Source organism: Cupressus sempervirens, chromosome 5, assembly GCF_028749045.1.
Source record: "Cupressus sempervirens isolate cs-2001-9-10 chromosome 5, ASM2874904v1, whole genome shotgun sequence".
Classification (NCBI taxonomy): domain Eukaryota; kingdom Viridiplantae; phylum Streptophyta; class Pinopsida; order Cupressales; family Cupressaceae; genus Cupressus; species Cupressus sempervirens.
Window position 1 is genome coordinate 126,639,719 of NC_143122.1, and position 13,611 is coordinate 126,653,329.

Sequence of the window (13,611 nt, forward strand, 5' to 3'; positions counted from 1 at the left end):
GGTAAGAATGAAGGATAATAAACATTGTTAAATAGAGTTGGTTATTAGTTTATGAGTTGGTTTGAGTTTTCCATTATGTTTTTAAAGATCTAAGTGTATGTAATCTTATTTTGGAAATAAATGCACAATGAATACATTATGTTGTTTTTAATTTTATATTTTAGTTGCATTGTATATTGTATTCTGTGTTTTTAAGTTATATATTCCTACAACATTATCTATTTAAAAGCGATGATAGTGTCAATGGATATCAAAGATGGGAAAATCTTTTACTCATAAAATTGGAATATACCATATTGATACCTTGGAATAGTTCAATAAAGACTTCAATCAATAATTCACAAAGCTTAGGATATGCAAGACTTCTCTCATAAAATAAAAGTTTTAATATGTTGCGAATAAAAATTAAGGATAATTTTAAGACATAAGGAATCAAAACCAAGTTGCTTTATTTTATAGTGATACCTCCAAAGTGCCATGCTCTTAAATTTTTAATTTCCACATCCCAAAGTGATGAAAGGATGAATCATCACTTTTTAGGAATGTTCACAAGGTCCAAATTGTCTTTAGGGGCATTAAATGGCTTGTTGACAACACATTTTTATGACTTCAATAATTAAAATGAATTCTGACCTTTTAAGTTCTGAATAGCCAAGTCCCATGTGATCGTTTTGAAAGCAATCATTGTGAAGACTCAAACTCTCATGTATTGGAATTATGTTGCAAATGTTGCATTTACTTACAAAACTACATGTCAATTTTTGTTTTAACATGGAATCAAATTAATTGAAGATTTTTTTAGAAAAAGGATCTTCTCAAAAAAACCTGCGTGATCAAAAGCTCGGTTTCTATTGCATTTGTTGCTATTTATGTTTTTCATTACATTTAATTTTAAGAAAGGGAGTATGGCTTTTCCAAATAAATAAAGGGAGTTCATTCTTGTCAATAAAAAACTTCGACATGTGCAAATCATTTCTATAAAGCTATACATTTAAGGAAAACTTTTGATTGAAAAAAAAAATTAATAAAAGGGAAGATGGTGTGAAATATAGATTGACATTTCCTCATAAACAAGAATTCCGACCAAAAAATTGTCATTTATGTTATTTAATTTTTGTTTTTATAATAATTATAGATGGTTAAAAAAATTATTACATCTCATCATTCATTCTTTCCCTATGCTTTTGGGCCTGTAACAGTTCTTCCCACCTTTTATATTTCAGCCACCTATGCAGGAAGCTCTAATGTGTAACCATTGTTGTTTATCATAATAATGGTCTACACAGTATGACCTGAATCATCACTTCCTTTTTTGTTTAACTTTTTCTGAATTGTCCTTTTATTGAACAAAACAATAAAATATACAACAGACAGCTACCAAAGAAGATAGCTAAAAAGAATAATTGAATATAAAAAATCAGCCACGAGGCTGCAAGAATGAACGAATTTCTTCTTATAATGTGTCCCATGAGCAGTAATTGCGTTGGAAAAGGCTTGGAGATACCCGAGTGACAAATAAATCACTTTGCATGATCCCATCTTTATCCTTGGGCTCTACTACAGCATGTCATCTCAAACTGCATGATCAGGATACAAAGCCACTTTTTTTATCAAAAGAAACATCAACTTAAAATACAAAATAAATGTAAAGCAGAGAAAGCAAATATGAAATCCCAGCAGACACAATGTACAAATGGCCAACAAATGAGTTTTATGCTAATGAAAACATACTGGAACCTGTGCATTTCCCTCAAGTTGATCAGATTAATAACCCGTTTATCAGCATTTGGTCTGCCTCATAATGCCAAACATAACTTCAGTGGCATTGAAAGATACGTGAGGTGCCAAATTCACCATACAGCTCTCCAATGCCAACACATTATGTCTGTCAAAACAAATGAGCATCATTTTTTTATGCAGTTCAGGTGGGAATGAGAGATGTTGAGAAAGAGCGACAAAAATTGCTCATTCATTTTTTACTATCCAACCAGAAACTGCCTGAAGTATATTTCAAGAATTGTTGTCTTTAATTGAATCATTTTTCTTCAAAGGTTCCTCGAACTTATTGTACATTGATAAATTGAAGTTTCCAGTGATCTTTGCAGTTCTTTGCCTCTTATTTTAAGTAACACCAGCACCCGTGCTATGATTACACTTGATTTCTAGACCTCCACTGTCGTTTCAAATCCCTGTAAAATAAGCAAACACAATTAAATGGATTGAAACAATTGAACGGATACATTAGTGTGGAATGTTTTCTTTCCAAGCATTAGTTTCCTATAAATGGCATTTCCCTAGAATATAGAATCAGAATCTCAGGATACTATTTACCAAAAAAAACAACATGGCCTAATTTGGGTTATAAATGTACGTGCAAAAGAGAACACATCATAAAACTTGTGCATGCAGCTGTGGCATATATGCTACCCACACTTCGATTTAATTGTGCCTATGTATGGTATTTTACTAAAATTTAACAGCATAATCCTAGGATACAGTATATAACGAGAAAAGGACACAAGACCTAAAATGGATCGTGAGCATACATGCAATGGGGAACAATACATTCAGGTTCCTTGCAAGATAGTGCATGTAACTGTAACACCTGCCACATCTTCCGACAATCGGTGCAGCCCTGACTAGGACCAGTTTTGCATTTCATTCCATGCCGAAAGATCCCTTTGACAGTCTGACAATTCTGGTACCCACACTGGGAGGAAACACACTGAAAAACATGTGTAATCAACATCTGTTGTATCTACACAAGAGAAACAATATACTGATCAGTTCCAAATAAACAATGCTAGATGAAAGAAAAGCAAAACAGTAAGACAAATAAATATAACATTTTCTATATTTAATCTCATCTTTGAAAGATTAAATTTGACAAGACCTCTTACATTAGAAATATAATTCCTAAACCTTGTACATTTAGAAATACAATTCCTAATCTAAAAAGATTTTGTCATGGGTGCCTAAAGATGTTCTTCATGAGCAGAGTGAAATCTTATTTCAGTGCCTCTTTTACATAATCTCAGCAATAAAAATGATATGCTTATCACCAATAATGGAAAACTTTGTATGATAAATTTTTAGAGGTAACTGTTTTACACAAAATAAAAGCATGCAATACTAATACTACAAAAATAGACAAGTACTTGCAGATAGATTTTATTTTTGAAAATAACGCTCAAAATGTGTTTTCCTCAGAGACTTGAGGCTTCCATGGTCCTTGATTAAAAAATAAAAAATGGTCATGTTAGAACCTGTATATAGAAGAATTTGATTGTTTTAGCTGTTTGGATCACACCCTGTGATCCATCATTGTAATCTACAAGAGAAAAACTTTATATTAACAGATAGTTATGTAACGTGTTCAAACAAACAATCATGACATGTTATTTCATGGATATTCAAGGCAACCATGATCATTGAAAAAAAATGAATGCTTTTAGTTATAACCACTATAAAGAGTAAAATGATTGCACTGGCAATTTGGATCACGATTCATGAACCATCATCGTCATCTCATAAACAAAAACCTAATACTGGCATTTTGTTGTTAGATTAGAACTGTGAAAAAAATGTATACTAAATTCTAACATTTACTTTCGTTGTTTGTAAGATTGCAATTTCTCTTTCTTTTTCAAGAAGGTAAATATAAAAAGTGGATATCTAGTCCCACAGATAATCAGTAACCACAAACTCCGGGTCCAATAGAAATGAGAAGTTTAGATGAGAGATTTCAGAGAAACTAACATCATATTTTTCAAAGTTTGACAGTCTCATTTTATATTAAGTTTCGGATGATAAGACCCTCTTATTTTAGATATCTTTATCATGACAGATCCTATCTTCTAATCAGATCTTAAGTGACAAAGATACCAGAAAAGCTTTCTATCAAGGGAAGAGCACTAAGATCTGCACACCCTAAATTTGTGCACCTGCGGAGCCTAAACTACAAGCCAGATTTCAGTGATTTTTATTTGGTTATCTTCATATGTGAGTTGACATCTTAAAAAGGAATCTTGGCTATTAGGTTTTAACATAAACTCCTATAAAGATTGTCAAGAATCAAATGGTCAAAAAGTGGTCATTACAAAGTGCTGCCCGATACCCACTCAAAGATGTACCAATAGCTGTTCATTAAAAAATGCCGGTACTTGTGGACAGATGTCCCAGTATTTGTACGCATCCCCACAGTGGTGCAAAAATGGGCCAATTACAAGCCAAAAAAGGTAAAAAAGATCGGCTATCAGTATATGTGTTATCATTTTTGGGGTTCCTTTAAACTTTGTAATTGGGGGGTCAAGTGTGCATGGAGTGCGCAGTTATTTGAATCTGTTTGGTTACTGTTGCTCTTCCCCTAGCACAGTTGTCAGGTTTGAAAATTCATTCGGAAGGCCAAAAATTTTGAAAAATCTTAGTAAAGTTTCTATGGACTAAAAATCAAAGCTGAGTCTAACAAATCTGGCAAGATTTGGTAATACTACTATGAACTCTACTCGACCATTTAAATTAAAAGGAATACACTACACAAAATAGATAAGGTAAAATAGTTAAACAAACAGCTACATAGCACTCTGCCCAAAGACAGCAATTTTCAAAGGAGCGCAAAAGATCAGTTATGGTGTCCTGATTCCTGGCTCGTAGTCCAAAACCTATTGTGAAGTCGTCTGAAGATGACAAGCTGCTGAAATGTGGCTCCTTTCTCATCACAAAACCTCATGTATATCACATTGGAGAACTTTTGTGCTAATCAAAAGAAAAGGTTTGAGCTATATTCTTCAGCTACTTCCATTCCAAAAAGCTGCATTGTAGCCACAGCAATCGCAAACACCATTTGGTAGAAGCTAAGTTCCCAGAACAGTTAGTATTGGAGTAACTTTTCTGGGGAACCCTTTGCTCAGTAAGCCATGGGGTTTGGCTATAAAAATGTTAAAAGTACTGAAAATATGAAGTATATAGATAATATTAACAAATATTAACCATAGTCTCAATGATATCTGCAAACAAGAATAAAAAAAGACCAAAGTGCCATGGATAATCTTTAACTCAGACTAATAGATGAACCAAGAGATTTAAAAACAGTCAGATTTATAATATATTTTCAAACTGGGAAATGCTTTACTGTCATTGTCTCACTCAAGCACTAACATTAGATAAGGTTTTCCAAACTTGTGATAGCTTTTTTTTTTAAGTGAAAGCACTGCAGACAAAGAAAAACTTTGATGTCGATGCCTCCCACTAGCAAAGAGCTAAGGAAGAAAACTAGAAGTACACAAAGACCATAAGTAGAACATAACTATCCAAAACACATGCTAGTGAGAAGAATGCATTTGTCTGTGGCCGTACAATTGAAGGGGCTATAACTCTGGACTAAACTGTAATGTCCCCGACAAAAAATAAATGTATTTAATTAATTTGTGTAACAGGCTGATTATTTTTAATTTATCTCAGACCCATATTATATTTTGTCTTTGTAGTTTGTGTCACCGTCGGCTATCTTTGTACACGCTCAGAATGGTTTCCCGATGGTTATTTAAGCACGGCTGTAGGTATGCTTTTGGATTTCATTTATCAGTACTGCGGATTCCTGCTGGAGTTTGGCATTGTTCGCCATTTCGGAAGTGAAAGACCTTCCCTATTTGGCTTGCACGGTTTCGGTGGGATTCAATCCCCACCCTATTCCGTCGGTGTTCAATTGATCTGTATCCAGAAAATTGGAGTGCTTATATTATTTGTAAATCTGGTGAATGTTCATCCCTACATGTTCAATGTTCGCAATTTTCTGTGTTGTGCCATTAACGTTTGGTGTTTTGTATGCATCATTCATATTTCCATTATATTTCTCTTGTACGGCATTATTTCTCCCTCCATTTGTGTACCATACGGCCTGTACGGCTGTTGCTGCATTACCCTCTTCTACCATCCACCTCTTACCCTATGTTTATAAGCATACTTGTGCTTAAATTCCTACTACGTATGATCTATTCGACTCTCAACCTCCGTACGGTCCTTTACCCCCTACAGCAACCACCGTACAGTCTTCATCTCTACTGTACAGCATTCCTAAGTCACCATACGGCCTCCAGTTGTTGTACACCATCCACCGTACGAACTTGATTGGCTTCATTCTTGCGCATGTTTCCCATCCCGTACGGTATACCACCGTACAGCAATTGCACAGAACATATCCCAGTTGCTCCATACGGCCTCTAGTTACCGTACAGCTTCCTATATAGCCCGTACGAACTTCCTGTTCTGTACGAAGGTCTTCCAAGTTTGAAGTTCAACCTACCGTACTGTCATTCTGTAGGGCTTGGAACATTACAGTGGTATTAGAGCCATCAATCCTGCCAGCTTGTAGACGTTGAATGCAAGTTTATAGCCGGAAGAGAAGGACACATTCCATTGATTGAATGGCTAAAGAACAGGAACGAGAACTGGCAGGTGCCAAACTCGTTGCACTTCTGAGGGATCTTGTGCAAAACCAGGCACAGATCATTGATACACAGCGGCTCATGGAAGAAACTCTCAAGAAGTTAGTAGAAAACAAAATATTTGGAAAATAGAATGGGCACAGCGCGGACTTGGTAGCAGGCAGATCACACCCTCACTCAGCACGCTCTTGACCGTCCATGCCGACCTTTCCACCGCAGACAGAGATATATCGTGGAGAAAGACTTCCAACCTTCGAAGAGATAAGGGAGGATTGGAGGAATGCAAATCTTGAGGAAGACATCTCCTACAAGGACTAGGCAGACCTAAGAATGAGATACGCAGGAGGCAGAAATAGAGGAGGATATTTTAACGATGATCTGAGGAGAAAATTGAGTAAAGTGAACCTGTCTCCATTTGATGGTTCGAGCTCCATTTCAGTGCAGGCGTGGGTGATGAAAGCCGACACCTATTTCCAGCTAAATCCTATGCCTGAAGAAGCGATTAAATTTGTTGCGTTGCACTTGGAGGGCGTTGCACACGAATGGTGGCACCATGGCACTATCACTCTTGGGCATGATCAAATAAAGACTTACGCAGAGTTCACAGAGAGACTAATTTGATGGAAAAGACCCTGAGCTCAATTTCAAAGATCTAGCACAATTGAGGCAAATAGGATTGGTAGATCAGTTCATCGCAGAGTTTCAGAGACTTTTCGTGTTGGTCACAGACATCTTTGAACGAAGGCGAGTCATACTCTTCATGGACGGGTTGGCAGAACCATTGAAGGGTTGGGTGAAGGGATTCAATCCGTCAACCCTGTTGAAAGCAATTAGTAAGGCACGAAGCATGGCATCGTCGTCGGCATCATCCTCATCCTCCCGGAGTCACTCACATCTGAAACCGCTAACGTTTCTGAGAGACAAACCTCCGCTCAAGAAGCCGTCATTGGATGAAGCATCCCGACAAGAACTCTGAAGGAAGAAGTTGTGCTTCAATTGCAAGGGACCTTGGGAGCCTAACCACCATTGCCTCAGGAAGGGGAAGATCCATTACATCAAGGTAATGTCCGATGAAGAGGACGAACAGGAACAAGAGGAAATGCCAGTGGAAGAGATCCAACCCAGTGGTGACACCAACATGGCTAGTTTAAACCAAACGAAGAGATTTGCCGCCTTGGTATAGCGCAGGGGATCCATTGCTTTGGCGGGCAGTCCGAGGTGCATAGTTTTCCGTGTACAAAGTACCCTTCAAGGACAAAGGGTCATGGTAATGTTGGATAGTGGAGCTACTTTGAACTTCATAAACTCATCCTTGGTAAAATGCAGAAATCTCCCTATGGAAGCACACGCAGGCTTTCAGGTCAAGGTTGCCGAAGGGACTTTCCTGCCCTGCACGCACCTCGTTCCTCAGTTGAGCATCACGATGGCGAATCACACAGTGACAGAGGACTTTTTCATAGTGGATCTTGCCGACATGGAAGTCATTCTTGGCATACAATGGATGGAGACGCTTGATGAGTACACTCAGAGTTTCAAGCGAATGAACTTCACTTTTGTGGTTGACAAAATGAAGGTTGTCCTCCGAGGGATGGCAAATGAGGGTCCGAAGGAGGTTTCCACACATCAGATGGAGGCAATCTTGCAAGACAATGATGTTGAGTGGGTTGCGCATTGTTTTATCTCAGCGAAACCTATGAAGGGGCACTGAATACCTACACAGGATGATGAGCTTCAGGGTACTTTAAGTAGGCATGAAAAAGTTTTCATTGATATTCCACCTGGCATACCCGCGAATCGGGGATTTGAACACATAATAGAGTTGGAATCAAGGGCAAAACCAATCATAACCACTCTATACCGCCACCCCAAGAAATTCAAGGATGAGATCGAATGGACGATTCAAGAGTTGCTTGAGAAGGGATGGATCCATCCTAGTTCCAGCCCGTTCGCATCATCCGTAGTGTTCATCAAGAAGAAGGATGGAACGTTGCGCATGTGTGTGGACTATCGCGCTCTGAACAAAAGGACAATAAAGAACAAGTACCCCATCCCGAGGATTGATGAGTTGTTGGATGAACTACATGGTGCGGTTTATTTTTCAAAAATAGATCTTTGTTCTGGATACCATCAGATCCAAATGAGGGAAGAGGATGTGGAGAAAACGGCCTTCCGTTGCCATTATGGACACTATGAATTCTTGGTCATGCCGTTCAGTCTGACCAATGCACCTGCTACATTCCAGTCGTGCATGAACTGCATCTTTAACAAGCAGTTGCATAAGTATTTGTTGGTGTTCTTTGATGATCTTCTCATTTATAGCAAGATGTGGGAGGAGCACCTGAAACATTTGAACGAGGTTCTGAGTATCATGGAAGAACAGTCCCTGTTCGCCAAATAGTCCAAATGTGAGTTTGGAATGATAGAGATATTGTACTTGGGGCATGTCGTCAGTCAATATGAGGTTCAAGTGCATCAAGAGAAGATTCAGGCTATCCTTGACTGGCCTCCCCCGAAATCACTCATGGATCTGCGAGGGTTCTTCGGATTGTGCAGTTACTACAGAAGATTTGTCAAAGGTTTTTCTCAGCTCGGCGCACCTTTAACGGATCTAACGAAGAAAGGGGCTTTCCAGTGGAACGAAGAAGCACAATTCACATTTGATAAGCTGAAAGAAGCCATGAGCACTTGTCCGGTGCTAGCATTGCTCGACTTCACTTGACCTTTCATTTTGGAATGCAACGCGTCAGGGGAAGGCATTAGAGCGATTTTGATGTAGGACAGACACCCCATCGCCTATGAGAGCAGGAAGCTTACACTAGCCGAACGCCTATATTCTATTTATGATAAAGAAATGTTGGCCATTGCTCACACACTGACCAAGTTTTGGCAGTATCTAGTTGGTGCCAAGTTTGTTGTCCATATGGATCACAACAGCCTCAGATATTTCCTAGAGCAGCGGGACTTGAACGAACAGCAACAAAAATGGGTAAGGTTCAATCTTTTGATTTCAACATTGAATATGTAAAAGGGAAAAACAATGTTGTTGCAGATGCCTTGTCCCGAAAACCCACCATCTGCTCACTAGAACAGATCTCAGCCGATTGGAAGGCACAACTGTTGGTGGAATATTCCAAAAATACGTTTGCCTGTGAGATAATGGATGGTCACATCCACGACGATCGATATAGGGTGGTGAATTATATCATCTATTATAAGGATCGGATCTACCTAGTGCCAGAATCCAAGCTAAAGCTAAAGATCTTGAAGGAAGTGCACGACTCCCCCCTGGCTGGACATCTCGGCTTCCTTAAGACCTACAGAAGTATTTGAGAGAGATTTTCATGGAAGGGACTGAAAGGGGATGTGTTGCAACATGTCAAAAAATGCACTATTTGCCAACAAAACAAATCCGAACACACTCTTCCTGCCAGACTGTTACAGCCTCTGCCGATTCCCAAACATAAGTGGGAAAGTATATCAATGTACTTCATAACAGGTCTTCCCAGGGTGAACAAAAAGGACTGCATCTTCGTGGTAGTTGATAGATTGACAAAGTACGCTCACTTCTTCACCATCCCCTCGGACCTTCAGGCTGCACAGGTCGTCTAACTGTTTTTCAGAGAAGTATTCCACCTGCACGGGTTACCCTGAAACATTGTCAACGACTGGGATGGACAATTCATCAATATCTTCTAGACAGAACTGTTTCAGATGGCAGGGATTAAATTATCACCGAGCACGAGCTACCACCCACAGACGGATGGCCAAACTGAAATTGTGAATAAATGGCTCGAAGGCTACCTACAAAACTACGTCTCGGCACAACAACGCACGTGGGTGAAATGGATCCATCTCGTGGAGTACTTCTACAATACCACGTATCACATGTCGATAGGGATGGCGTCGTTCAAAGCTCTATACGGGCACGAACCACTCTCCTTCATTGATGTAGTGTTGGGCGATAGTTGCGCACCAAGGGCGGAGGATTGGCTTCAGGAGGGACAGGACATTCTGAGGAGCTTGAAAGAAAACCTTCAACAGGAACAAAACCGACAGAAGGTGTACGCCGACAGACATCGGATAGAGAGAAGTTTTGAGGGGGGTGATCTGGTCTACCTCCGGCTTCAACCATACCGACAGTCCTCACTAAAAGGAACAAGGAAGGAGAAATTGAAGCCCTGGTTTTATGGTCCCTACCGCGTGATTTGTCGCATTGGTGAAGTAGCGTACGAACTGGAGCTTCCCAAAGGTAGCCCCATTCATAATGTCTTCCATGTTTCTTGTCTGAAGAAGGCTATCAAGAAAACCATCACCGTCACTATAGATCTTCCACCACTCAATGAGGGGAAACTCATTCTGGAACCTGTTGAGATTCTCGAAGTGCGCAAAAAAGTCTTGCGGAACTGAACTGTTAGGGAGTACTTGGTATGTTGGCGACATCTACCGCTGGACGACACAATGTGGGAAGGCGAACACATCCTCCAACACCCGGCACTGCACTTGCTTGGGGACAAGCAAATTTTGGGATGGGAGGACTGTAATGTCCCCAATAAAAAATAAATGTATTTAATTAATGTGTAACGGGCCGATTATTTTTAATTTATCTCGAACCCATATTTTATTTTGTCTTCGTAGTTTGTGTTGCCGTCGGCTATCTTTGTACACCCTCGGAATGGTTTCCTGATGGGTACTTAAGAATGGCTGTAGGTAGTCTGTAGGTATGCTTTTGGATTTCATTTATTTGTAGTACGGATTCCTGTTGGAGTTCGGCATTGTTCGCCATTTCGAAAGTGAAAGACCTTGCCTATTTGGCCTGCACAGTTTCGGTGGGATTCCATCCCCACCCTATTCCGTCGGTGTTTGACTTATCTATATCCAAAAAATTGGAGTGCTCATATTATTTGTAAATCTGGTGAATGTTAATCCCTACCTGTTCAATGTTCGCAATTTTCTATGTTGTGCCATTAACATTTGGTGTTTTGTATGCATCATTCATATTTCCATTATATTTCTCCTGTACGGCATTATTTCTCCCTCCATTTGTGTACCGTATGGCCTGTACGGCTGTTGCTACATTACCCTCTTCCATCATCCACCTCTTACCCTGTGTTTATAAGCATACTTGTGCTTAAATTCCTACTATGTATGATCTATTCGATTCTCAACCTCTGTATGGTCCTTTACCCCCTCTAGCAGCCACCGTACGATCTTCATCTCTACTGTACGACCTTCCTAAGTCACCGTACGGACCTGATTGGCTTCAATCTTGCGCACATTTCCCATCTCGTACGGTATACCACCGTACAGCAATTGCACAGAACATATCCCAGTTGCTCCATACGGCCTCTAGTTACCGTACGGCTTCCTATATAGCCCGTATGGACTTCCTGTTTTGTACGAAGGTCTTCCAAGTTTGAAGTTCAACCTATCGTACAGTCATTCTGCAAGGCTTGGAACATTACATAAACAAACAAGGAACCCAATCTAATTGCACAATGGAGCCAGAAAATTGCACAATTAAAGATTAACCTCAGTAGGAAAATGTTGTTTAATATCCCCATGAGCAATGAATATTATTTAGGAAATTCACTGGCCCGTAGGAATGATTCTTTGGTTCTGACCATTATATAGTTTGAGGAAGAACAGACAAAAATCTGGTCAAATATAGTAGAAAATCCATTGATTATTTCTGTAGTATAACTCACAAAGGATATTACAAGTGAATAATTGACATCTTGAACATCTTTATGGTGAAACTGGACTGTTAAAATGGTGTTGAATAAATTGTATGGTGGACAAAACAAATTGTACGGCTGGGGAGAATTTTCTCACTAACCATATGGTAAAAGAAAGTTCAACAATAAGGCGGATTTGCATAATTGAAAGGTTACTTTGTACAGTAGGACTAGGAATCACATAAGGCCGTAAAAGGAAATGAAGGCAACAGTATGGAATCATACAGTAGTGATTAAGGGAGGCATGGGTTGTACAGTCAATGCATAGGAGATGGATCATACATTGGAGATTCTCATTGGAGTACAATTTTCTTTTTGGGTTTTGATCGATGAGAGCTGTTTCGGAGTATGGTTTGCTTTTGGCTGTCATTGGAGAGAAAATTTAAATCACCTTTAGTTGATTGTATGGTGAATAGAGGGGTTGTATATTGTAGTATAGCATAGTCTTTTGGTGGTCATATGGTAAAAAAGGATTGGACAAAATTTTCATTCTCCAGAGATCCTTTTATAATTTGGCCTTTGGTTTGTCATATGTTATAGATAGGTGGACATATAATGGGGTGCTTTTCATACCCTTTTGTATGGTAAAGAAAGTTAATTTTGAGGTATAAAAAAATAAGAATTTTGTTGGCATTTCTGCCCAAAAACAGATTTTTTATTGCTTTTTCCAGTTTCTTCTTGCAGGGCTTGCCTATTATTTTCTTCTCCCACTTCAATACTTCTAATCATTTTGTTTGGCTCACGATGTGGTACTTTTCAATTACTTACTTTCCACTTTACAATATTTTTCCCTTTTCAATTTTCATGTGAAGTATCCTCATTAATTTTTGACTCTATAGTGAAGTGCCTTTGTTGGAACAAGGTTGTTGAATTTTGTGAATCTTGTATTATTTCTAACACACAAATAATCCAACTCTTAAACAATTTATTTGTCGGTGCCTCTTTGTTAATCTTCATGGCTTCATTTAAATTCAATTTGACAAAATTTCTTCAAAGTCTTCTGTTTGCCAATGAAAAAACTATGAAAAGAATTTGTTACCATAATTCCAGCAATACCAATTGCATTTGTCATGTCAGGTCAAGTGTGAGTTAGAAATTGCAATCCACCAATCATAGATTTGTACTTTGGAAAGTGCTAGGAAAATCATCAGTAGCAGTCAATTTACAACCTGTAACCACAGGTGTCCCAACTAGTTTTGCTATTTTCCATACCAAACTTTACTAATCATTCCTTAAGATATTTAGTTGGAGATATAAAGATACCATCTTCAGTCTGAGTTATAGGCAATCCAAGAAAGTAGTTCATTTCTCCTATCATATACATCCCAAATTCACCTTTCATTTCCTGAGAAAATTTATTACTTCATCATTTCCTCCAAAAATAATATCATCAACAAATAATTCAATAATCAACGAACCATCAGAATCAACTC

At 38.8% G+C, this 13,611-nt stretch overlaps 1 protein-coding gene across 1 annotated transcript in view; it reads right to left on the reverse strand.

The window, feature by feature from the left end:
• Positions 1-1,077: 1,077 nt before the first annotated feature.
• LOC149554833 (uncharacterized) overlaps positions 1,078-13,611 on the reverse strand; it is an 87,530-nt gene continuing 74,996 nt past the window's right edge. The window contains exons 12-14 of the mRNA XM_089828841.1: positions 2,547-2,758; positions 1,732-2,189; positions 1,078-1,577 (exon numbers count right to left, since the gene is read on the reverse strand). Of these exons, the coding sequence (XP_089684967.1) occupies positions 2,150-2,189; positions 2,547-2,758 (252 nt within the window). The 3' untranslated portion in view covers positions 1,078-1,577; positions 1,732-2,149. The remainder of the gene's footprint in view (positions 1,578-1,731; positions 2,190-2,546; positions 2,759-13,611) is intronic.